General features: G+C 46.7%; 1 protein-coding gene across 1 annotated transcript in view; it reads left to right on the forward strand.

Moving 5' to 3' along the window:
• Window positions 1-2,998: 2,998 nt before the first annotated feature.
• Window positions 2,999-24,718, forward strand: part of GPC1 (glypican 1) — a 205,537-nt gene continuing 183,817 nt past the window's right edge. Inside the window, exon 1 of the mRNA XM_086754740.1 lies at window positions 2,999-3,584. Coding sequence (XP_086610866.1) covers window positions 3,428-3,584 — 157 coding nt within the window. The 5' untranslated portion in view covers window positions 2,999-3,427. The remainder of the gene's footprint in view (window positions 3,585-24,718) is intronic.

Genomic DNA, 24,718 nt, shown 5'->3' on the forward strand with positions numbered 1-24,718 from the left:
AATCTTTTGTTCACTTTTTGCCAAGTTCCATTCTTTTAACTGAGAATGTTCAGAAAGTGAATCTAGTCCTCAAATACACACAGAAAACGTCAAATTTATAACACATGCCAAAAATATATTTTTGTCATGCACTTTAAAGAGGTTTATTTCAATTTGCCTAAGATGTTCCTAGCCCAAATCCTGCATGTGCATACAAACCTAACAGCAAAATAAGTAGATGTGCCTCATAATTTAAGATTTGTTTGCTCATGATTGGATCCTGTATAGACTTGCAGATAGCTTCTCTGCTGAAGAGCTTTTATCAGCTCAGGTTTATTTTTAATTTGTCTACTTATAAGCTTCTCATTATGATAGTATGTGAGGATCTCTCAGGCAGGTGGTCAGATAAGAAGCGCTCTTATCCCTGTTTAGGAGGTAAGTGACCTGATCATGGTCACTTAGTCATGGAGGTTTGGAGGTTTGTGGCGGAGCTTGTCCTTCAGTTCTAGCTCCTGAAATGGGCTTGGGAGCTAGCAGTGTGATCCATGCTGGCAGTTGGCAGCCTAGTGTTTCACCACGGGAATAGCAGAGAGCATGTGGATAAGCAGAGTGCGTGCTGCGGTCTCTCAGGATTTTATTAGGAATGACACAACTTTAGTCCCTGCCGCAGGCACTGTTGTCACCCAGCTTGGGGAAGTGAGATGTATATGAAGAAGGGAAATACTTCTGACTGTGAAATGATCTGTCGCTCAGGGGATGGTTCCTAAGGCCAAAAACCAAGGGTTTCAGTCCCAGTTTTTTCCTTGTCAGCAGTTAGTATTTCAGTGCACTTCAGCAGCTGTACGATTGCGGAGGACTTTGTGCTGCAACCTTGGAGTGCAGCCGTAGCTCGCACAGAGCTTCCCCAGGGTCGCTTCAGGCAGAGCAGGAAGCAAGCCTTTGATATACAGCAGCAGCAAATATCCAACCCTAAGCTTTGAGAAGGAAAAGAGAAAACAAGGTACTGCTGAGGTCCCCTGTGTCATCCCCAGTCATTCTGTAGCAGACAGACCTGATAAGGGGTTTATGACTCTGCTTTTCTTCTCCATCAAGTACTTTATCTCTTTGGAGTTTGCATTCCTGGAGTTCATTCCTCAGCAGACCCAACTTGAGGGCATTGTTAATTCTGTGTCTGTAAGTATTTGATTTTCCCTCTTTGATTTTCCAGGAGGAGGAACCAAGATCCTGGTGCTCCTGCAGTCCTGGCAATATATGTATGGATTCCTCTGGTGCTTGCTTTCTGCTGTAGTTAGATTAACTCGATGAGATCTCTGACATAGGTCTCCGAGTGATGTGTTCAGATCCTGGGATGGGGAAAGAGTTACAGCTATACCAGTAGAATAAATACCCAGGAGTAAGGGCTGAAATAACCTTGTGCCAGATAACGTACTTGGTAACCTGTTGTGTGTGTGGAACTCAGGCGTTTACTAAAAAAAAAAAAACCAGGGTGGGTCAAACTTTACATCATCCATGGCCCATTTTTTTCCCACATATTTCCAGGAACACGACCCATCTCCATGCTCCAGAAAGCCCACAAAGCAAGCTCCAAGCTGAGGTGTACCAAGTTCTGGGGAATCTGCAAGCCCTGGGTTTCTAAACTGTGCATCACTGAGAGACGCGGCAAGAGACCAAAGGCACAATGTCATCTGTGAAAGAATTAAAATTAGGGGTGTATGGGGTGTATCTGACTCACAGTTTTTTAACTTTTGATGACAACGATGTGTCACATTAGTCATGATCTTCATTACAAAATTTTCCCTGTCTTTGCAGTTAGGTTATCTTAATCTGCTTTGTCACATCTCATAGATGAATTTAATTAGGAAGATTTAATAGGAAATCATTAGATGATTTCGTAGGAAAGCAACAACTTTTCTCTTCCCCCCTGTCATCCTTCCCCTCCCTGGGGCTATTACTTGGCTGACACTTACTTCTCTCTTACTCATTCCTCAGGAGAACAAGCAATTGTGAGGCAGCAAGGCGAATGACCCAAGTTTCCCATGTGTTTTTGCATGTCTGAGTGATCCACAAGGTACAATCTCTAATAAATTTTGCTGAGTTTTCTGGGGGGACCGTGGTGTGGTGGGGTTTCTGATAGCTAGTAAGGTGTATGTAAGCTCACGAGTGCTTCAGCACAGGCATGTTCTCTCTCCATTTTCCCTAGAAAATAACTGTTCTCAGAAGACAGAGGAGTGATCTTTGGTTAGCCTGTCACTTGTGAAACATGTTAGGTACCGGCCAAAAGCCTGCAAGCTTATATAGGGGGAACACACCCGGGCATTAGGTTTACACAGAGGTTATCAAAGATGCCCCAGCTCTGTGGAGAGCAGGCTCAAACCCGGCTGGCTGAGCCACAGCGCGCCGGTTTTGGGAGCTGGCAGGCTGCTGTAGGAACTGAACTCCGGAACAGAGAATCTGTAGTTGCAAATCGTCTCTTTTCCCACATCTGCTCTTAGCAGCCTCCTCAGGACCTCGCTGGGATTCCCAAGCTCTCAGTTAAGCTGCTTTCTACCGAGCGCTTTGTGTCGGTTAAGTCTTCTGCGTGGTGGTTGTCCCACCAAATCCGGGGAAACTCGGGGTGTTCGCGTTGAGCTCCCGACCCGGGACGCAGACAGGGATGGGGGTAACGGCCCGACGGGTTGGAAGCCTGCCCGGGCAGGGCCGTCCGGTGGCGGAGACGGGAGGCGATGCTCCTCGCCCTCCGGCTGCTCTCGGGGCCGGGAGCTGCTCTGCCCGGGGGCTCCCGCCACCGCCGGTCGGGCTCGGGGGCTGCGGGGCGGGGGCGGCGGGGGCGGAGCCGGGTCCCGGGGCGGGGGCTGCGCCCGGCGCGGGATTGGCGGCGGGCAGCGTGATGCCACGTCCGGCGGGGGAAGCCCGGCCTCGCTCGGGAGCCTCCCCCGCCGCCCGGCTCGGCGCGCAGGTGGAGCGGTGCCGGCGCTCGCACGGACCGGCCCGTCCAGCCCTGCCCTGCCCGGCCCGGCTCGGCCCCGCCGCGGGAGCAGCCCCGCCGCGGGAGCAGCCCCGCCCCGCCCCGCCTCGCTCCGCCCGGCCCGGCGGCGCTGCAGCCGGCAGCATCGCGGCGGGACTGCCCGGGGATGCAGCCGCGCTAAGAACAAAAGCGCTCTACGCCGTCACGCTCCAGGGCTGTAAAGCGGCCCGGCTCGGCGCAACTTGGATCTCTGCCCCTCTCAGTCCGGATTGAACTCCCCGGCGCCTCTCCCGCACGCCGCGCCCCACACCCGTGTTTCCGCTGCCCGCCGTCCCGCCGGGGCCGCCCGGGGAGGTGGGGGGGCCGCGCCCCGGAGCCCTCGCCGCCCGCCACCGCGCCGCCCCGGGGACCTCGGCCGCCTCCCCGCCGCGGGACCTTGGCTTTGCCCTTCGCAGAGGCAGGTGGCGGGGCCAGCGGAGAAGGATGCGCTTCTTCCCGTGGGGATTTTGGCTGCTGTGTGTCGCCTCCGCCCCAGCCCGCGGTGACAGCGGCAGCAAGGCGAGGAGCTGCGCCGAGGTCCGGCAGCTGTATGGGGCCAAGGGCTTCAGCCTCAGCGGCGTGCCCCAGGCCGAGATCTCCGGTGAGTCCCGCGGAACGAGGCGGCCGAAAGTGTGGGGGCCCCCCCGGCCTGGGCTGGGCTCGGGAGGAGCGGGGGGCGCCCGCCGGAGTTTGTCTCGGGTTGCGGCGAGGTGGGAGCCGAGGGGTTCCCCCGAGGAACGGGTACCCCGTCTCCTCCCTCTTCCCTGCTCCGCGAAGCCCCTGCCCGGGCTGGAGGGGGGCTCTCGCTGTCCCTGGCGATGCGAGAGAAACAGAGAGAGAGGAAGGGGTCGCGGCGAGCGTTTTTTTTTTTTTCCTCATTGTCTCGTTTCTTCTCTTCTGAGTACAATTGAAGCGGTTTCAGGGTTTCGGTTCAGGAATCAGGATAATCGGACTGTAATGGGTTTTGGTGTCGGAGCTGGAAAATGCCACGAGGTTATGAGAGAGAAGAATTGATTTTTCTTAATCTTCTTTTTGGTGGGGAAACAAACGTGTAAATAGCATTTGTCAGTTGTTAGAAATGAAGCAGGACTAAAAAGACCCCGTGTCAAGCGTGGAGAAAACCTGAGCAACCTACAGCAGAGTATGTCCTCTTGCCTTCATTCTGGTTTTGGACAAATCTTGCTTAATTTACTCCTCTCTGCAGAAAACCACTGAATTACCAAAGAATATTCAAGATCTGGTTTATGTTGCACTGTTTTGTAGGTTTTTTTTTTTTTTCTCCTTTCTTTTGTGAAAGCTTGGGGGAAATATGCTGAGATACTGTTGTGGTTTTTTTTGTTTTTTTTTTTTTAATTCTCCTCTAAGTTTTGATACACCAACTTGTGACCCATATCTGAGAGCTTTCTCCTCACTTGTGGGAGCTTCCTCCTTCAGACAAAGCATAAAACACGCAAGCATATGTGCCAAAGCCAACCTACAGGGACATCGCAGTAAAATTGCAATTTGTAGTTCACATCTCAGTTACAGAATGCCTCATGTTGAATATTTCATTGTGTAGTTTTCCAGGGAAGCCAATTCATTATCTGACCCATGAGTGGAAAAGGCTGAACCATATGAATGTCTCATAAGTGTGAAGAAATTAATAGTTTCTTTGTCAAGTTGCAACCAAGAGTAAATTTCCAAAATAAAATAAGCCATCCTTGAAGTTAAACAGTGGGGAATTTAAAAATCGTTTGAACATCACTATTAATAGAATAATAATTCAGTTGAGCAAGAAAGTGGCTTTTTATAAATTTGCATCTGATTTATTACAAATGTGAATACATTAGCAGTCATGTTTCAAGTGGAAAGTTCTTGGGAGACTGAATGTTTACAAATACTCATGGAGATGGCTACAGCAGTGTGTGCAGGGATAGTACTACAGGGACAACCATTCACGAGCACGTAAGCTGCAGTTACAACTATCACGTATCGCAGATTAGCAGTGAGTAAGGTGTCTTGTGCCTACAAATCGTTGAGATTCAGAAAGTGAGGGTGGGCACAAAGATTTCTAGGAACCAGGAGTTTTGTTTCCTACTGTTTGCTGCTATGAGTCTGTACGCTGGTGGTCTTAAGCAATAGTAGTTAAAAATTATAGTATCAAACTGGGCATCTCTGACTGTTACTGTAAACAGGGAAACTCTGTAGATAAATGCTGTAAAAACTTGAGGAAAAAAAAACGCATGGAAAGCAGTATGAAGAAGTGCTTGGGGGAAGAAGGTTCCACACATAAACCTGCTGCTGATATTATTAGCGTGGTATTTAAAACAGCTAATGGACTTAATTATTTTCCTTGGTAATTATCCTGCGTACCTTCTGACTGATAGATAATCAGGAATGCCCTTTTCTAGTGCTGTAGTACATACCCAGTACAGTTAAAACTTTGATGGACATTAATACGAACCTCAGAAACGTTCCTGACAAAGTATAGTGCTGCGTATCGCGTGCGCAGTTTAGCAGTTGTGCAGGTGAGTGCAGAAATTCATGCCAGTTTTGTTGTCTTCAAATGGAAGAATCTTCAGGCCCTCCCGCAGTATTTCCCTACATGTGAGAAGTACAGGATTGTGCAGTTTATAATTCCATGTTTTGTGGAAGTGTTCAACCATTTTTTAAGGCTGGTTTCAACAGCTGTAGTTCAGCTTGCTGACCGTGGGGGCTGTAACTGGTATGTGGGGGCCTTGTCAGGTTATGCTGACTGACACCTGTAAATGCCTACATGTCAACAAACAACCATAACTGGCTGAGTTAAAAAATGCTGATGAAGGTGGTTCAGTGGTGGCTCCAGTTGGACCTGTGCTGAGGTTTCCTGATGGCGGCCTTCTCCATGTTGTCAGAAAGGTTCAAGAGCTCACATTTTTTGTCTTATTTCTTAGCCCTCCGGAGGCAAAAGCCCTTCACTTTCTCCCTCTCCAAGGGGATCTTGTTGCTGTTCCTTCTTTTTCCCTTGCTTGCCCTGAAGCAGAGGGGAAAACTCCTTTCTCAGCCCCACGGCCTTGTCCCCGAAGCGGTGCTGCCGTGTGAGGCCAGCCTTGCTCCTGTCTGCTTTGAACCAGCTCCAGGCTCTGCTTGGTGTTGCCGTCACACCAGCCTGGCACCCGGAGCCAAACCACGTGCTGCTTGCGCCCCCAGAACTTGACTTCAAAAGCAGTTTAGTAAGCTCCCATTATGCAGGCTCTGACTCAGGCTGAGATGGCTGTGTTTGTGTTGATTTTAGAACACTTCTTGCACGCTTTATGCTTTCTAATCTGTATTCTCTGTTATGATTTAAGAGGATTATGAGTAATGTAAAGTCTCCACAGCTCAGCAGAAGGTAGTCCCTGCTCATGACTGTACAGATCAGTTAGAGAAGCACTTGCAGTTATTAGCTGGCTAATAGATAAGCATCTGATTCAGGGATAGACTCTTGGCTTACCAGATTTCTCATGAACCACCTAGACAGGGGTTCCTGGTTTTTTGCTAGTGTTGTACAATGCCTTTAACATGTCTAAGCACTTTAAATGTGCCGGGTGCTGTTATTAAGTGTGTTTAGGGAATATGCAAGGTGTTGCATCTTGCTACTTTGAAGTCAATGGCAAAACTCCCAAACGTGAAAGAAGCGTCTGCTGGTGTTAGTAATCCTGACAGACAGACGTGCACCCAGAGTCTCCGGTGAAGATCTGCCTAGAAGAAAGTTTCTAATGCTGGGGGAAATGCTCCCTACTCCTTGGATTTGGGAAAGTTACAACACTTCCGTAGGACATGCTAACTTGAGCAAAACTTTCCTGTGTGTTGGAGAGTGTTCCTGCTCACCGGCTGGGTGATGTGCACCCCCTTTCCATGACTGCTATAAAAAACAGGCAATTTGAGAGCTTCTTGTTCTTCTGTTTCCTCTCAAGTCTTCTGGAGGTAGCAAGCCTCAGTTCCTAGTTTCCCACATCCTTGCTACACCATCACCCCATCGTGAGTCCCCTGCTCTGGTGACTGAGGGAGCAAGGTGCCGTGCCCTGAGTGTACTTCTTAGTGCGTGTGCTAAGGGGCGGTTTTCTTGGGCTCCCAGCGTAGTTTGTGGCAGAAGAGAGTGAGCCTAGGGCAGAAAATACTGCGCTTTGGGGAGCATATCGGCTTTCTCTGCTGACTTGGTGGAGTAGTTTAAGATTACTGATGTTGGGTGGGTGACTGCTTCCCAGTGTCTCGAGCAGAGAGAGTTCTCTGATGCACTGGAGAACACTTGAGAGTTGTGATTTGATGTGGATGTGCTTGGCTCTTGCACACTGTTTGGGCTAAGCTTTTGCTTTGGTTTGTTTATTCCTGAGATTAATCAGTCCTAGACTTGGCTTACTGCTCGGTTGAGCTTGTTGACAGGGGCAGTGGGTGTAACACAGCGAAACAAGAGGAGGATGCAGAATAAAGCCAGCTGAACTTTGCCAGGCCATATTGCTGCTCATCCAGTCACACATCTCACCAGTATGCTTCCCTGCTTCCATAGCTGAAAGGAGTCAGAACATTTTAAAAATCTTTTAGTCCCTTTAGACTGCATAATTTGGTTTTGTAAGGAAAACATTGTCAAGTGCATGTGTTGGAGCCATTTGGAGGAACGTTAGCTAGGTAGAGAACAGGTCTGGCTACTGGATGGGACTTGGTGAGGCTCTCAGAGTACGAGGAGGGTGATGAAACCCAGTATTGGAGGGCGTTTTAATTTCTGGCAGTTGCAGTACAAAAGGCATGAATGCAAAGATGGGCCAGCGTGCATCTGTGGTATGAAAAATAAAATCTGGGGCTCCTCCACTCCCAAGGAAAGATCTTTTCCACTTCACTGAAGAGAAACAGTCTTGCTCCAGCCTGTTTTGAGGTTATTGCCACATTGGGTTTGTAGTTACTCAAGGCAGACAGGATTTCTCAAGGTTAGCTGCTATATGGTGAATGCAACATAAATCCATTTGTGCTCATGAATTTGTTAAGGATGAACTGGAAGGGCCTTTGTAACCTGCAGGGTTCAGGGTGCTATTTCTGGAGGAGGCGTAACAAGGGAATGGTGCCTCTTCCTCCATCTGGCGAGTGTACTGGTGCGAATGTTAGAGGAGGCCGTGCCTGAACTGCGTATCTCCATATCCGTTTAACTTAAAATATACATGGAAATTTGCTGTGATGGTTTTGTTAATTTCCGACTGCGGAGCGTGCGCGTGTGAAACCGGTGCGAAACCGAGATTTCTGGAGAAAAGGGCGCTCCCCCTGGCGGCCAGGCACGGCGCCGGACCGGGAGCCCGGGGAGCCGGTGCTTGCCCGGGCTGTGTCCGAGACCTGGAAAGCCTGCGCTTAAATATTCCTCAGAGTTTTGTGGTGTTTACGTTATTTTAAAGAGAATCTGCCTTTCTGTCACCGCGATACAGATGACTGAGCTCTCACCACGTAATTGTCCTTATAAGCTGTGTCTGACAAAACTATTTCAGCAGCTTCTTTCATTGGCAAAGCAAAAGCCTGATATTTTCTTTTCAAAAAACTTGCATGCATGTATAGCTGGAGACATCCACCATCACCACTGTGTGAAACTGTAGAGCCCACTTCATCTCTCCTTTTTCTGTTCTTGCCCCATAAGCGCCCTGCTTTGTTTCAGAACACGTGTCAGTCGAGCTCTGGATACGCTGGGTGGGTTTGATAGGAGATGCGTGGCTTTTGGCAGGGATTGTGGAACAGCTGGTTTAATGTTATATTGCTTTCAGTACAAATGTCTCACATTGAGGGGACGGGATAGATATATTCCTCTGGGTAACCTCAATAATTAAGTGTGCTTTGACTTAACCAAAGGCGGGCAAGGAGCTGCTAACTTGATTATCAAAAAATGTGTATTTAGAGCCAGTGGTTGTGTTTTCCTTGCAGGTCACAACAATGATAACCGAAAATAGAGGGTGTGGAGCACCTGTCCAGAAGCAGCAGCTGAGCACAGGCTCTGCGCCCTACCACCACTGCCCATCAGAGTAGGGAGGGAGGATGAAGTGTCATCTATTTTTATTGCAGCATCAAATTGCATTAGGCATAGTATGGAAAGCGAAGGCAGGATAAAAGGATGGCCGAGGCTTGGAGAGTTGTTGGTCTGTGCAATAAGCCTGGCCCTGCTGTCTGCAGTAGTCTCAGCACGGTGTGGCTGGGGCCAGTGCTGTGATTTTAGGCTCCTGGCAGCAGCTGGAATGTTCCTGTTGCTTGTTTTGCAGGATTATGGAAGGACGGAGCAGGGTAGGTGGGAAGGCGATTGACAGGTGTCGCTGGCCTAGGGAGATTTCAGCATTCAGCTGGAAATACTGGCCAGGAATTTCAGGGGAAAAACAGGGAAACAGACATCCTAATTCTGTGGAAATCCGCAGGCTTCCTTGGGGGAAACAACTTTAATTTGTTTGCTGCCCTAGCCCCTGCTGAACTCAACGCATTTCCATATACTTGGTTTCTTTTTGCCCTATGAGGTGTTTTTGTGTACATCTAGCAGGCAGGTAGCCTTACAGAGGGGATGGTGTCAAGACAGCACACTGCTTTGGCATACAGCTGGCCCTGCCTGGCTTCTGTGGCAGAGCGTACATTACCTCCAAATGCGACTGCTTGCTTTCCTGCAGGCAGGAAAGCAGCAAGCATCTTCCAGGATGGTATGCGCACACGTTGCTCCCACTCAGAGAAGCGGTAACAAAAGCCCCTGCGGAGAGTTGCCTTCAGTGAGGTGTCCCGTCCTGTGATGGCAGGGTGTCTGCTGCCAGAAATGCAGCCAGCTCCCCGCGCTCAGTGTGCTGCGCAGCTGCTGCCATAATGGCAGGGCTTGGCTCTAACTGCCTTCAGTGCATGCAAAGGTCCTCCTGTATCCTCTTGGACCTTCTGTGCTGCAGCAGGCATGAAGCGGAAGTGTAGAGTCACCTTTTCAGCTTTTCCTGTTGGAAGAGCGTCTCCTTAGTTGGGTGTTAATTCTGTTAATTCTTAGTTGGACGTGCTACTTATGGTTGCACAACAGTAAAGCTGGGAGGGCACTTGATGCTGGTGTTCATCTCCCCTTTCTGAACTTTCTGCACAGATTGAGTTTTTTTCAAAATCCTAAGCAAGTGCCTCCTTATTTCCCCCTGTACAAGTTAGGTCAGAGATGGGACATCTTTTTCAATGCTTCTCCAAATACTCAGAGGTGTGAGAAGGAAGGAGTGGCTCAGTGGGCAGCTTGATGAGGCAGACACGCCACCTGCTTGGGTGGTGGCCTGGAGCAAGTCTGTACAGAGTCTCTTCATCTTTAAATCTCCCAGAAAAAAAAGTCACATTCCTGCTTTCCTGTCTGTGGAACAAGGATTGACAGTGCTTTCCTGACAGCTGTGAGGGTAACTGCCCCATCATGATGGGCCCATCAGGCCCCTTCCTGACCTAGGGAAGGGAGACCCTAAAGCTTGCAGGAACCCTTGTAGCAGTTGCTTGAAGTTTATTCCATCATGTTTTGTAGTTGGTTTGCACAAAGCCACTGTAGTTGGCATTGCATTAGGACATTTCCCCTCAAAGTTATGAAAAATAGATAAAACTCAAAACTCCGTGAAAGCAGAAAATTTCTGGTTTTCCCTTCTTACCCATGAAGGACAGACTGCCTTCTCCTGTGATGTCTATACACCCTGATGCTTTGTTGCTCAGAATGTGTTATATCCCTGACAGGTGAAACCTGTCTTTAAGTAACATTTGATTCCCAGGGAATCAGGTTACCTCTGTTGCCAGATTGTTCTGCAAAAAATAATGACACTTTAGACTGTAGACACTTAAAATGCTTGTGTATACGTGACAGAGCTGTGAGCTGGGTCAGTCACTTCTGCTCAGTACCGTGTTCACCATTCTACTTGGAATTCTTCAGACAGGGAAAACGTTTTTATTCTTTCTTATGATTTGAATAAGTAGACTGTGCTGTGACAGTTACTCACAACACTCTAGCTGTGAGTTTTAGGAAACAACATTAATCACAATTGCTGACTGTAAGAAGATTATAAAACTAATTTAATTTTTTTTGTCTTTTCATATACAGTGCAGCATGAATCAGAAGTACAGAATTACCCAGCTGTTATGAACTCCTATGCTTGCAACATGAGTAAAACAATTCTTTTAATTGCCGTGCATTCTTTTGAAGGATTGAAAAAAGAAGAAAAGAACAACAAAAAAAAGTTTTACTGTGGTTTCAGGGAGCAACACGATAGTACTTAGGCAGATAGTCAATCTTTTATATGACTAAAATGCAAATACCCTATGACAAATAGTTTTGGCTTGCAAAAAAAAATTGATATTTTGTAGGATTGTAAAAGTATACTGTGTAATTGAGTTAGAGTGTGTTTCCACTAGCTTTACCCAAGTCTCTTGCCTTTTAGCTGGAGCAGACAGGCGTATTTCTAAAATATGAACATTTTAGAAATTCTTTTAGTTGTGAATTTTGTCGTAAAGAAAAATATAAAAGCATTGTCAGAAATTAAGATTAATTGTACATTTAAAAAATATAGATAAAAAGAGGCTACTTCGGTCTTTTCTGCTGTCAGTCTATGTTGTTGCAGTAAAGTTTACCGTGGTTTGATTGTATAATTGATTCTGAGGTGCGGGCCAAGTGCAGCCTAGAGTGAATCTGGTAGGAGCGGCAGAGCAGGGCTGCTGTATTAGCATCTGCTGTCTGTTCCTGCCTCTCCCCAGATCGGCTGAACGGTGGGAACTGGGTGCTGTAATTACAGGTAGGTAGGTGAGAGGTCTGGGTCCAAGTCGCCATCTGCATACAGATGTTCACCATGAAGCTGGAAAAGACACTTCACTTTGTTCTTTTCAGCAGTTTCCTCTGTTGTAAACACTAAATTGGAATGGGAGAGCGTGAATAACTCATGGGAAGTTTGGTTTATTAAACTCCAGTCCCTAGATGTAAGAGTGCCTTAAGAGAGAGCAATGGTCTTCTCCCCTGGTGCGGTTGCTCGCTGTGCACAGCTGCAGGAGTTTAAAACAGTTGTATAACTGGTTTAGATTTTACAAACATCTGTTTGGCTCTGTGACAGAATACCGAGCAACCCCCTCTCGCTCCCCTTTCATTTGTGGGAGGTCTCCTAGAGGCTTCCATGTTGAGGGAGAAGGCGGCTGGTATTTTTATTAGAGAGGTTCTCCAAGGCCAAGGCATAGCTAGAGCCTCATCTGCTGTGAATTTGAGGGAGGGCTGTACAATAGTGGGAACCTGTGGGTAGAAGTCCCATTGACTCAGCCACAAGGCTCCCCGGGGTCTGTGCCCCATCGTGTCTGATGACAGTAGGATGCAGCGATGTGCTGGCTGCTTGTGCTTTAGGGGGTGGATGTGGGGACGAGATCGGGAAGTGCCTGGGGAGGTCAGAGAAGTGTTCCGGTTTGCCTTTCGTCTGCCACTAGTGTGTTCCCTAAAAGCCCAGAGAAGCCAAAGGTGATATGATGTTATAAACATACACACGAGTGTCTGTAACTCATCAGGTAGCAGAGTCCCTGCATGGAGTGCAAGAGTAGGGAACCCCCTTGTTCCTCAGTGCTGTCCGCTGGTCAGTGATCAGATGCTACGGTACGTCTTCCCAGGTGAGTTTGTGTTTGCCCTCTTTCGAAGCTTTGCATTAAGTTGATTTAGAACAGTGACTGTTGGACTCGCTGTGTCTCAGGAAGCTGTGTTTGATTTTATTTAATCAGGTAGTAGTAAACAATAACTTAATCATCTCTGCTACACATTGACATTAGGGACAGAAAAGGTTTGGATGTAGAAAGCGTGGCTTACCTTATTCTGTATGCTAGAGTTCATATGGGGTGACAATATGTGATAGTAACAAGTGATAGGACAAGAGGAAATGGCCTCAAGTTGCATCAGGTTGCATTTAGATTGGATATTAGAAAAAATTTCTTCAACGAAAGGATTATCAAGCACTGGAACAGGCTGCCCAGGGAAGTGGCAGAGTCACCATCCCTGGAGGTATTTAAAAGCCATGTAGATGTGGTGCTTAGGGACATGGTTTAGTGGGACTAGTGTTAGGTTGACAGTTGGACTTGATGATCTTAAAGGTCCTTTCCAACCTAAATGATTCTGTGACTTGTGGCAGGTCTGTTCTGTGCCCAAAATACAGACTTTTGCAGACACATGGTGGATAAGCGCTGGGCTTGTGATGGATGAGAGCATAGTCTGGCCATGTGCTCTGTGTTTACAAACACACACCTGCCATGCAACTGGAAAAGTCATCTCTTGGGCACGGCGTGATACCTGTACTTCGATGTAGCATATGCCTTTGCTCTCACAGTGCATGAGGAATCCTTGTATGGCTTTAAATATTTCCATAGATGGAGGAATAACTCATCCCAGTCCTAAGCCAGGGCTCCACTGCTTTACTGTCACTGTTGGTATAAAGATGACATTGTCATCCAGAACAGTTTTGTGTTTGAAAAGGGTGGAGCATACAGCTACATCTTTTTGAAAAGCTGGCTGCTACTGTTGTATGAAACAAGACCATAAGAGAGATTATGGTTTATTGCCAAGAAACTGGAAGCAACCAATGGTTTTTATGTACTTTTTAAAATATATATAAATAACTGTGCCCTGTGGGCTGAGACTTCCCTGCCTGAGCTCAGATGTGCAGCAGCCTCCCAAGATGAAGGTGAGGAGTTATGTACAGAGTCGTGCTTGTTTGTGACACATAACTGGTTTGTCCCATCCTGGACAGTGACATGGGGGACACTTTGTTTTGCCATACTCACACGTGCTGCACTGTTCAGTTGTGGGATCACTTAAAGCCCCAAATGTCTCCATGCCATGCAGACACCTTTCATATCAGGATGGCTGCCTGTAACTGACCAGACTGATTTTCCTGTTCTGTAGCAGACTATGTTCAGGGAAAACCTAAAAAAATGTTAATAGCACTCTTGCAGAACTAATTAAAAATGAAATTCTCATTGGTAAATCTTCACAGGTGCCAGCAAATATAAATAAGCAAAGCTTAGGCTGTGACTTTGCTCTTGTTAAAACAAACAGAGAGCAAATACCTTCTGACACAGGGCACATCTCGTTTGTAAACCAGGGAAAGTCACAGTGTTTAAATGCAGTATCATTTCTCCCACTGTCCTGGATCAGCTGTGTAGGGGCTTGAGTTTAGTCTTGGTAAGTAATGCTGCTGCTACTGTTTGAGTTGCACGGAAGCAATCTCCTATCACAGTCATAACTTAAATATTTTTCGCTGTTACCAATACATTCTGACAGAGTTTAGGTCTTAAATTCCTAAATATATCTGCTGATGTATGTGTCTCCAGCAACCTGGTGTCTTGTGTTATCCTGCTATCACTGGTATATTTTGAGCATGTTACGTCACTCGGGCTGATCTGGCTGTGCTTTTTGTCGGCTCAAGAAAAAAGACATCTGAAATGCCCCCTTCCAGTATTCTTTGTGGGAGCAGCAGTTGCTGTCACAGCCCGGCGTAGCGGCTTGTGCTGAGACTCCTGCAACAGCGAATTTCCAGAAGTGATATGCAAAACCAATGTTCCTGTGGTGTTTTGTAAACTGAGTGATGCAGGGTTTGTGTAGTTAAAATGCATTGAAAACCCACAAGAATTGATTAAAGAAAATTAACTATTTGCATGTTCAGTGATTCCAGGACTGCATCTGGGACATGATGTCCAATTTTGGGCTACCCTGTGAAGGAAAGGTATGGCTATATTGAAGCGAGTCTAGCACAGGCCACCAAGATGGTCAGGGTCCTAGAGTACGTGATGTACAAGGGGAAGCTGTGAAATTTGGGTTTGTTCAGCATTGAGAAGTGAAGTCTAGAAGAAAGAAGGCTAGGGGAGATCTCATGGCAGTCTGCAACTACTTCATGGGTGGGAATAAAGAAAATCAAGGTAGACTTGGGTGCACAGGGGCAGGATGGGGTAATTCTCATTTCATACATGGAAAGGCTTTTACAACTTGAGTGATTAAACAGTGGAACAGGAGCCCGGAGAGATGGGATTTTCATCTCCATCCTTGAAGATATCTGGACTTTGAGTGGACAAGGCCCTGGGGCACCTGCTCTAGTTGGCCCTGCTTTGAGCGAGGGGTTGAACTCAACAGCTCTAGAAGACCTTTGGGCTTAAATTATTCTGTGTGAATGCTGCTGTTGTGCCATACACAGACAAATTGGGTGTATGAGTAGGTAAAGCTCTTCTGTTAATGAAGGTCTTCAGAGGAGGAGGGGTGAAAGGAAATCCTTCCAGTACTGCCATGTAACGTTTTTATTTTTGAACTTATTTGTTAGTTTATGAAATATGACATCTAGTGAAATCAAAGAGGAAAAGCAATGTTCTCCTACATGAGTAAAAACCTGTGCTGGTACTCCAGAGATCCAGGTTCAATTTTCTACTCTGGCACGTGTCTGGCATGACCTTGGGCAGGTTGCTTAATCTGTCTGTATCTCCAATCCCCATCTGTGCATTACTGTCTTTAAATTGTAATATCTTGTTTTGGTGATTTGTCTTTAAATTATCAAGCCTTGGAGTACCAAGTCTCACTATTTCTCTGTATTTCACTATACAGTACTTAGCACAGTGGGACCATAAATCTTCATCAGTCCCGTGATACTTGAATAATAAACAGTAACGGCATAATTTAGGGCCACGTTCTGCCTCTGTTCTTGTGATGTATAAAGACAGGAGGGGTTTGCTGATTAAAATGCTGTGCTGTTCAACTTAACAAAGATACATGGGCCTTACTGAACAGATTTTTACGAGTCTGTTGCTGGCTCTTCTGGTTTGTTGCATTTTTATTTTGTTTCATCATTACTCATTGATTGCAGGTATCTAAACAATTTGCTTGGCCGATCAGGGAATAATAAATTCCTTTAATCTTTGTCTCTTTCAGTTTAATTATTCTTAACTCATTGGTGTTTAGTTCAATGGACAGTGAACTCTCTTCACTGTGCGGTGGAAAAGAGTTGGGCTACAGAGAGAGAACTGGATTCTCCGGTTCTTCTGAAGATACAAACCAAAATTGCAGAGTCACAAAACATTTAACTCTAGGTTAGATTGAAGGTTACCAGTAGGCGTACCGCTGTTGCCTTTGCAGGCTTGAGTATAGGTTAACGTTATTTCGGTTGCTTCGATGCCTGGCATTGCATTACATTTGTTGCTTTATTTTTAGGCAGTTAAGAAACTGGTGACTACTATGTAGACAGCTATTTTTGTCTTGATTATAAGACAGTGTCTAATAAAATCATTTGTAGCACAATCCTAATTATTCCAGACAGACTTTACATTTGTGACTGTGGTAATACTGACTGTTAAACTGCTTCCTGCACAGTTTAATAGTGTGTTCAGGCCTTCCCACTTCAGCCACAGCTAGGGAAATAAATACTTAATTCACTCAGGGGTGCTGTGGTCTCTAGTGCCATGCTGAGAGATTACCCATTTCTCTCATTTCTTCATCCTGTAATTTTTTGTGATCTTTTTAATCACGGAAGACTCGGTGAACCATGCATAGCAGGCGTTGGCCATCCCACCACGTTGTGCCAGCAGCAGCTCCTGGGGCGGTGGTGGTGCTGAGGAGGCTGTTACCCGCTCCAGAGAGTACGCACAGGTCAGGGTCACCCCATCACTTCACTTTCATGTCAGCCACTCGGTTTGACCCCTGAAGCCAACATCCACCGTGTTCACATAACACAAACTAAAATATACCAGTATATTTTCAAACACCTTGGTTATGTATGTTAAATTTTCCTCCCAAGACTGAGGAAAGCTATGCACTGGAAGTTAGAGGAGACTAATGTAGCAGGGAGGGGAGCAGGACATGTGGGGTCACTCTAAAAATGAACAGCAGATTGTTCATCCATTGCCTGCTCTTACACCCTGGCAGGCTGGCTTCTCGCATGCCTCCTCCAGTTCTGCAGCTATTCACACAAGAATTTGAAAGAGAGTAAAAATACTACCAAGACTTTCCCGTTATCACCAAGGCTGGGACTCTGGAGCAGACCGTGAAGCCTGCAAACACAGCTGCCCTTGGTAAAATGTAGCTTTCCTATCAGGAGATTATCAGCTTTTTTCAGCTAGAATGAAGTAAAGGGAGCAGGGATTTCAGTGAGAAACCATGCTGAATGGCTCTAAGGGCTTGGCAACAAGTCCCCGAAAGGTTGAGTATGGCTTTATGTCAAAGATCCGCGTTTAAATGTTTGTTATGGGCTCACTACTGTGTTCTGCTCCATCATCAGGAGAAGACAGTTTGTAGTGCTCTTGCTGTCTGACCATTCTCAGCACAAACTTAAGGCAATGCACTTCCTTGCAAAATAAACGAGGAGAGAGATCCTGGGTGCCCTAGAATACCAAGCTGGTGCTCTGGAGGTATGTTTCCACTCCTGGGGAAGGAATTGCTCTTTGTGCAGTGTCCCCCCCAAAAGCCCTATTAGTAGGAATGACATTACCCACATTTGTAAAAAGAGAAAATGACACTTGCCAAATTTGCAAATCACAGTTGTGTTTCTGTCAGCTTTGGCAGTTACATTGCTTCTGGTAACGCTAATGAAGGCAATCTGCTTTTAATTTAAAATCCTCCCTGAAGAAAAAAAAAATTCTGGCAGTTGAGGGATTCAGCAGTGTCCTTGTGTGAAACTTCTCTTTCCTTATTTTCTATGGTTGGCTTTAGCTGAGGAGAAACTGTTAATTAAAAAATATTCCTAAAGTAGCCAAATATGCAGGAATGTACTTATGCAACAACTACCTGTACCAGTTCTGCAGTAAATCATTTCTTGTTTTCTTTTGATGAGCCATTCTAATTAACCAAATAAAAAATACTGCTTACCTTGCACTTAACTCGGCATGTTTGCTGCCTCTCATACAACTGAGGGACTTGAGGAGAGTGGGTTTTGTTTAGATGACTTTTGTGATTCAGCAAGGCCGAGGTGGTCAAGCGGCACAAGGAGAGGAGGATGCCCGGAGGAGGACCCTGCCTGTGGAGCAGTTCCTCCTGGCTGGGACCCACGGGTGGTGAGCGCCGAAGGGTGCAGGCTCTCCTGAAAGGCTTGCTCTGGGTCTGTGCTGCCTGTGGGCGCAGGGAAGGGAGATGGAGTAGAGGGGGAAGGCAGCGTTGCTCACACCATGTTCAAATACAGTTTCTTTGAGGGTTTTTTCCTTCATTGAGAAGGTACTGGACTAAATTTTGGATCCGTTCAGCATAATTTTGTGCTTTGTGCAATGGTCAATAGTCTGTGCTTGGAGAAGAGTGTACAGAAAGTGTGTCTGTGTAAGACATCCACACGAGCAGTGATGCTGACATGGTCCTGCAGCGGGATCATCCAGAAATGTTCAAAGTGCCCGTGTCTCGTGGTTGCTTGCTCCAGCCCTGAGTCCTGCCCTGAATCCTTTGTGGCAGATCAGAGCAGCTGCAGGCAAGAGCTATGCCATGGTTTTCTGCCTTTTTCGGCTTGTACAGAGCACAGGACACCTTTGGAGCTGTAGGGATTTGGGGCTTGGGCAGGTGTGCTGCCTAAGGGAGGGAGGATGGAGATAATCTGAAGTGAAGTTAAGCCCGGGAAGAGGGGAGGGGTGGGGGGAAGTTGGTTTTTTTTTTTTTTTCCTCTCTCTCATTATCCTGCTTTGGTTTTATTATTAATAAATTGAAATAGTTTTCCCCAAGTTGAGTCTGTTTTGCCTGTAATGGTAACCTGAATGATCTCTCCTTGTCCTTATCTCAAACCTCGATCTTTTTGTTATATTGTCTCTCCCCCGCTCCCTCGGAGGGTGGGGGGAGTGAGAGACTGCATAGCTTGGTCCTGAGCAGGGCTGAACTAGGACAGCAGGGTATGTCAGATGACTTCTTAGGAAGTATAAACCCATCAGACTGGCTGGTCAATGACTGTGGTGATCCAAGTCCAGTATTTTCACAGGGCCCATTTGACAAAGCACTGTCAGCTGCAGCCCGTCTGCCAGCACCTGGAGCAATAGAAATTACTTTGTATTTTGGTTCTTGGGTTTGTGTGTGTGTTTGGGCTTTGTGTTTGGTTTTTTGTTTGGTTGGTTTTTTAAAGCACATAGAGAACGGTCTCCTTAGTCCTAGGAGAACCAAAGTAAGATCTGTAGAATTCTCCTGAGCTACTTCATAACTTGGGTATATGTGCTTCAAAAGCACTTTCAGTGCCAGATGATGAATACATTTTGCGTTTGTTGGATTGCAGTGGCTTCTTCAGCACTGCATTTCATGTGTGTGGGAAGGAGGGGTTTGGTTTGTTTCACAAATATTTCACAGTGATTTGAAACATATTTGTTCCTTTTTTCATCACAAATGAAAAGTGGCCAAAGCTGTTATGCCTGTAGCTTATAACCCCTTCACACTAACACTTACTGAAAGGGATGGGGAGCTAATGACAGTGCTGATTTAACCTGAGGCAGAGTATCGCTAGCCTCTGCTGTAATGTAAGGAATTATAATAGCTGGAGCAATTTTTTCTACCCAAAGTGTGGATGTCTAATGCGAGTCCTGATGCCGCTGGTGCCGCTGGAGCAGCAGCTAGTGCAAAGGGCCATGGCTCCAGCAGCCTTGAAACAGCTGAAGAGCTGCACGCGGCAATTCAGGGCTGCGCAAGCGGTGCTGTTGGCTCAACAGCACTGACTCTGTCCTCCCATCTGCTTCAAGGCTATATCAGAGGGAGGAAATTCTGGTCTCGTCGTCTCCTCTGGGAGGATTTATCTTGGAATTTTGAAACCTAACCTCCTCCTGCATCCCTAAATTTAAATCCATAGCTTCTGACTGAAGACTGAACCATTTGTCAGTGAAGTACTGGGCACAGCTGTCCTCTGTGTATTGGTAATGGGCTGTTGCATTAGGAGTTTGCTGTAGAAACAGGAGCTGGAAGAGGAACCAGCATGGCAAGAGGCATTGTATGGGATGGGTGCTTGGGCTGCTGGTAGGCTGCTCTGTTAAGGGGCATGCGATTAGCCTCGTCTGTGCTTGGTGAGTGAGCACTGGGAGTATTGGAAAGATGGCTGGTGCGTGATCTGGAGGTCACCTGAGGTAATTCAAAAGTATTGTGCTGTTCCGTGGAAGTTCCACGATCACGTTCGCAGAAGCAGCCATGTTCTGAAGCCTTGCTGCGCAAAGGAAGGCACTCAGACGGCTCACCATCCCAGCACAGCCTTCTCGAGACTGTGAGCCAGTCGCATCTTCCCTGGTGACCTTGGGGAGGGGGCAAATAATCTAACAGATGGAGGAAATGTATTATTGTGATTAGTGGGTGATGGGCTCCTAAGCAGAGAAGGTCTGTTCTTTTAATTAATTAGCTGTTTAATATGTCTGTGCAGTGGCACGCCTAACTAACATGCAGTTACTATGAATACACATAGAAATGGTAGTAATGGGTGCAGATGGCCGTAATTACCCACGTTGGTTTCTGCAGTAGTCACACATGCAACACATCAAGTTGGCATAAAAATTGACGTGGATTGGGTGATTTGTTTTCCCCGCCTCCTTGTGTATGAATGTGCTTGCATGACCGTCCTCTGTACGCCCACATTCCCCAAACTCGCTGCTGGGCTGTACCCACCAGCTGAGACAAGGCTTTAGGTTTTAACGACTGCACAAAGAACTTGGGCAAGGTGAAGGCGACTCTAGCTTAGGTTTTCTCTGCAGTGTCCTCCACCAGTGCTTTGGACTACGTATTTCGCCTGGTGACGGTGCAGGAGCAGAGCCGTAGGGCTTCTGAAGGTTTCGTGTACCCATACGCAGTGTCTGATTGGCCTTCACAGGGCAGCTGTGAAGCCAGGCCCAGGAGTGGTGTGTGATGGGCTTTGGTGCTTTGGTGCCCTGCAGTTGCCTTGCAGGAACATAAGAAATGTCTGACTAGGTCACCCCATGGTCTGTCTAGCCCTGCAAGCTGTGCCTGACAGTGCTAGTGGATGATGATATTTAGGAATGGAATGTGGCTGTGGCACCCTTCTGAAGTCTCTCGTGTACTCCCAAACACGCGCAGTTTTTGAAGAGGGGATATCAGGGGGTACATCCCTGCCCAGTCCGTTACAGACCTTTTGTCCATGAATCTGTCTAATCTCTTTTCAAACCTGTTGGATGTGGTCTGCCTCCACAAACTCCCATGGCAGCAGGCTCCGTAAGTTCACCTCCAGCTATGAAGAAGCACTTTCTTTTGTCTGTTTTAAACTGGCAAAGCGCTTGAGCTTGCATGGCTGCTTTTCACTGAGATCATCTGGCCAGATGAATCTGTACAAGGGCTTTTATTAACAAGCCCAAATGCTAAGGAGGAGTTATATTCAAAAGACAATTCAAAGTTTGGGGAAGTGGCTGTGGCTGTGCCTTCTTTTCCCTGAGGGATGCCCTGGGGAAGGGGACGATATCAGACAGTTGTAGTGGTGCAGCTGAGCTGCTTGGAGTGACTTGAGCACCTGGGAGATTCTGGTTGGCAACAGGAGTGGGTCTTGCCAAAATCTCTTTTTGCTTCCACGCTGAATAGCACTCACCTGAATTGGCTGATGGGCTCCCCTCAAGCCTGGTGACTGAGGAGCTGCTTAGCTGTGAGGTTGAGTTCTGGTTTAGGAAATGGCAGAGACAATTTAGGGGAAGTATGCGTCAGAAAGCGTTTCTGGGATTGCTAAGCCCTGCTCCAGGTCTAAGCACCGAAGGCCATCTGCTCGGGGATGGCTCAGCACAGAGGAGAAGCAGTTCTGGAATCTGCTATTGCTGTATGCATTGCAGATCCCGAGGGAAGCAAACACTAAGGGAAAAACTACCGGCTGCTGCGCTTTACCCTGGAGTCAGCCCCGCTCCAGCAGTGGGATGTGTGCATGTACCTGCCTCCTAAACTGCTCTGGGCAAAAGGCTCTGTCAGAATGAAAGACCTACGGATAATTCATGTGTCTGTGCTTGTTTGTGGAGCAGCATTAATCTTTGCATCAGGAGACTGCTGCTTTGTCTCCTAGGGTTCAATCTTGAAGGTTTGTGATGGCACTTAAAAAGCTAGGGGTACAAAGGGAAGTTTAAAGAAGCCTTGTATGAGAAATTCATGTCAGGGAATGAATAATCTGAAGCCTCTGTGCAGTGTAATGGAGAGCCGTGATGACTTTAACACAGTCAGTAGTGCAGAAAAGAACTGTAAGTACTCCCAAATCCTATGGCTGTCCTTTCTGTCTACAGCAAAAACATCTCTTTTGTGATCTTTTTTTTTTCTGGCTTTTTTGTCTTTCTCTTAGCAGGTCCAGGCCCTGTTAAATATTTACTTTTCAACTAACATTTTCCCTGTCTGGTTAATTTGTTTTGGGACACTATTTCTTGTTTTTTTGAAGCTTGTTTTGTTAGGCTGCTGGCTAAAGCCTTCCTTTTTTCTGACAGCCTTTTTACTTCTCTAAAGCTCTTCTTTGATGTCAGCTCAGAAACACAGATCTTATTCTTTTTATTGCTCTCCCCTGTCAATTTAAAAGCAGTTATGAATACCACAAACTATTAAAACAATCTAAGCTAACCTCTCAAGTGACAGATATTCAGGGCCTATCTCCTATTTTCAGGACTCTGCGTAGAGCAAACTTTAGTTTTGAGGAAACAAGAAAGGATGCTGCTTGGTAAAGAAACATGATTGCAGCAGCTCAAAAAAAGTGTTCTGTAAAATTCATCTGGAAAAAGGCAGAACAGTGGGATGTCCTGGTGAGTTTAATATACCAAGAAACTACCTATCCTGACCTGAATTACTGTTTCCTACACTAATGTAGTTGATCCTCTGTTGATAGTTGAGCTACCTGAATTCTTTCCTTCAGCAAGAAGGAATAATGCTGTGACAGGTTAGCTCATAGGGATGTGGAGCTGGAAAGGACAACTGAGACATGAAAACCAGTTTCTAATATCTTGTGCAGCCTAATGCATGAAGGTCTGCTGGACCACCTCCCTGTGTCCCCAGGCACCATGTGCTGCAAAGGCCAATGATGCGGAGATGACAGGCAAGAGCAAAAGTGTCACTGGTGTCCCAGTACGTGTTAGAAAAGAAACTGTAAAGAGCACCCCAAGCTTTTTATCATCCTTCGTGAGACCGCAACTCTATGGTTCTCCTAATGGCCCATCTCTGCCGCTGCATGGGGCAGAAGTGTAGGTTGGGATGAACTAAGTGAGGTTTTATCACTCGTCTTGTGCAATAATGGCGCTGCTACAGTTTTTTGCAGATAGTACCTGCCATCCTGGAGGCAGGACCCTTCTAGCATGCAGTGTGCTGACAACCCCTCATCACCATCATGCGCACCAGATGACACCCCTGGGTGCCTGGGGCTGTCCCAGTGCAGCCACCTGCTTCCCCTCTGACCTTGGGCTTCTCATTGTAATCCACTCAGGAAGCTTGCAGGCACAAGTTATCCCATTCCAGTCAGGATAGGCCATCTGCAATGGATCCTCAGTGCTATGGGAGTCAGGTGAGAGTAGGAGAAGTAAAGGATTCTTGGTGCTTGTGAACCTTAGTACAAGACAAGTGCTCCCAGACTTCTGTCCGTCAGAAGTAGCCATGTCTGACAGGTCCTAAAGCTGCCTGTCTAGCAATGAAATCTGGTAGAAATATTTTGGAGTGGGAGACAAGAGAGTCAAGCATAGCACTGGCAAAAGGAAAAACTGCTAGTAGAAAACTTGGATGTCTCCTTAAAAATATTTTTTCTCACTTCTACAGCCAACTCTTACAAGGCAGAGCAAGGGGCTGGTGGGAGGAACCTACCACCACCTTCTGCTAACAAGGTGAAATAATTTTAAAATACCTTCACCTTTTCAACACTGTCATCATTTATTTCCAATATGTAATTATTTTAAAGTAAATATATTTTGGAGGTTTCGTTAACTGGTGGTGTACAGTTATCTGGCATTGCTCAGAGACCCACGATGTGCTGGGAAAGCCGTGTTTCTTCAGGAGTTAGCTGCCCAGAGGTGCTGCTGTAACTGTGAACAGCAGCAGCTGGGCTGAACTTGGCTCGTTCAGGGCTCTGGCAGGCCAAAATAGTGTCTTTTAACTCTATCAGATTGAGTTTCCCAGTATCCAGACCTTCAATAAGTGAGGTTTGTAGCTTTACCCTCAGAAGATCTGCCAAGCTCTTTTGCTCCTGCCTTTTTGGTCTGAATTAACCATTTTCTTATGGGCAATTTCCTCGTGTTCCTTTTCTGCAGCTGCCTGACAGTCCTTCACAGGCATCTGCAAAAGCTGGAGTGTTTGTTTGCAGTAATGTAAATGTTTGAGTTACCAAATCCCATAGGACCCTTTATCCTTTCTACTGAAAGAGGGGATACTTCGCAAGGCCACGTCTTTGTCTCTGAGTCTGTGTTATATGGCATATAACATTTTCTGATGGTGTGCCCGTGCTGCCTTCTTCCAGCTTGGTTCCTGTGGCCAGATTTTGCAAAGCGCTTGGCACCCAGTGCCTCGCAGGAGGAATGGGACTCTCCTAGTGTCTCCCAGCAGCATCCCTGGATCAGACTACAGAAACAGGGCGATGGGCGACTGTGACCGAAGCGCCGTTGCCAAAGCTTTCCCCAGTGGCCCACGTTTCTCTCTCAGCTGTCGTTCTCAGCTGCTTGTGGACACAGACAGCTGCTGTTGTCTCAGTGTGGGTTTTGCTTTGTTTTGTTTTAATCTGTCCACTTCATTTCTGTGCCTGAATTAAAGCTGAGCTCTTTGAAGGTCTAACCACTTGTTTAGATCCCTATGGGAGTACTTTTGAAAGTCTGGCCCTTAGCCTCTAAAAATTGTTGATTATGAACTCACACCAGATTGGAGAA

The sequence above is a fragment of the Chlamydotis macqueenii genome, chromosome 9, assembly GCF_036417535.1.
Source record: "Chlamydotis macqueenii isolate bChlMac1 chromosome 9, bChlMac1.mat, whole genome shotgun sequence".
Lineage (NCBI taxonomy): Eukaryota > Metazoa > Chordata > Aves > Otidiformes > Otididae > Chlamydotis > Chlamydotis macqueenii.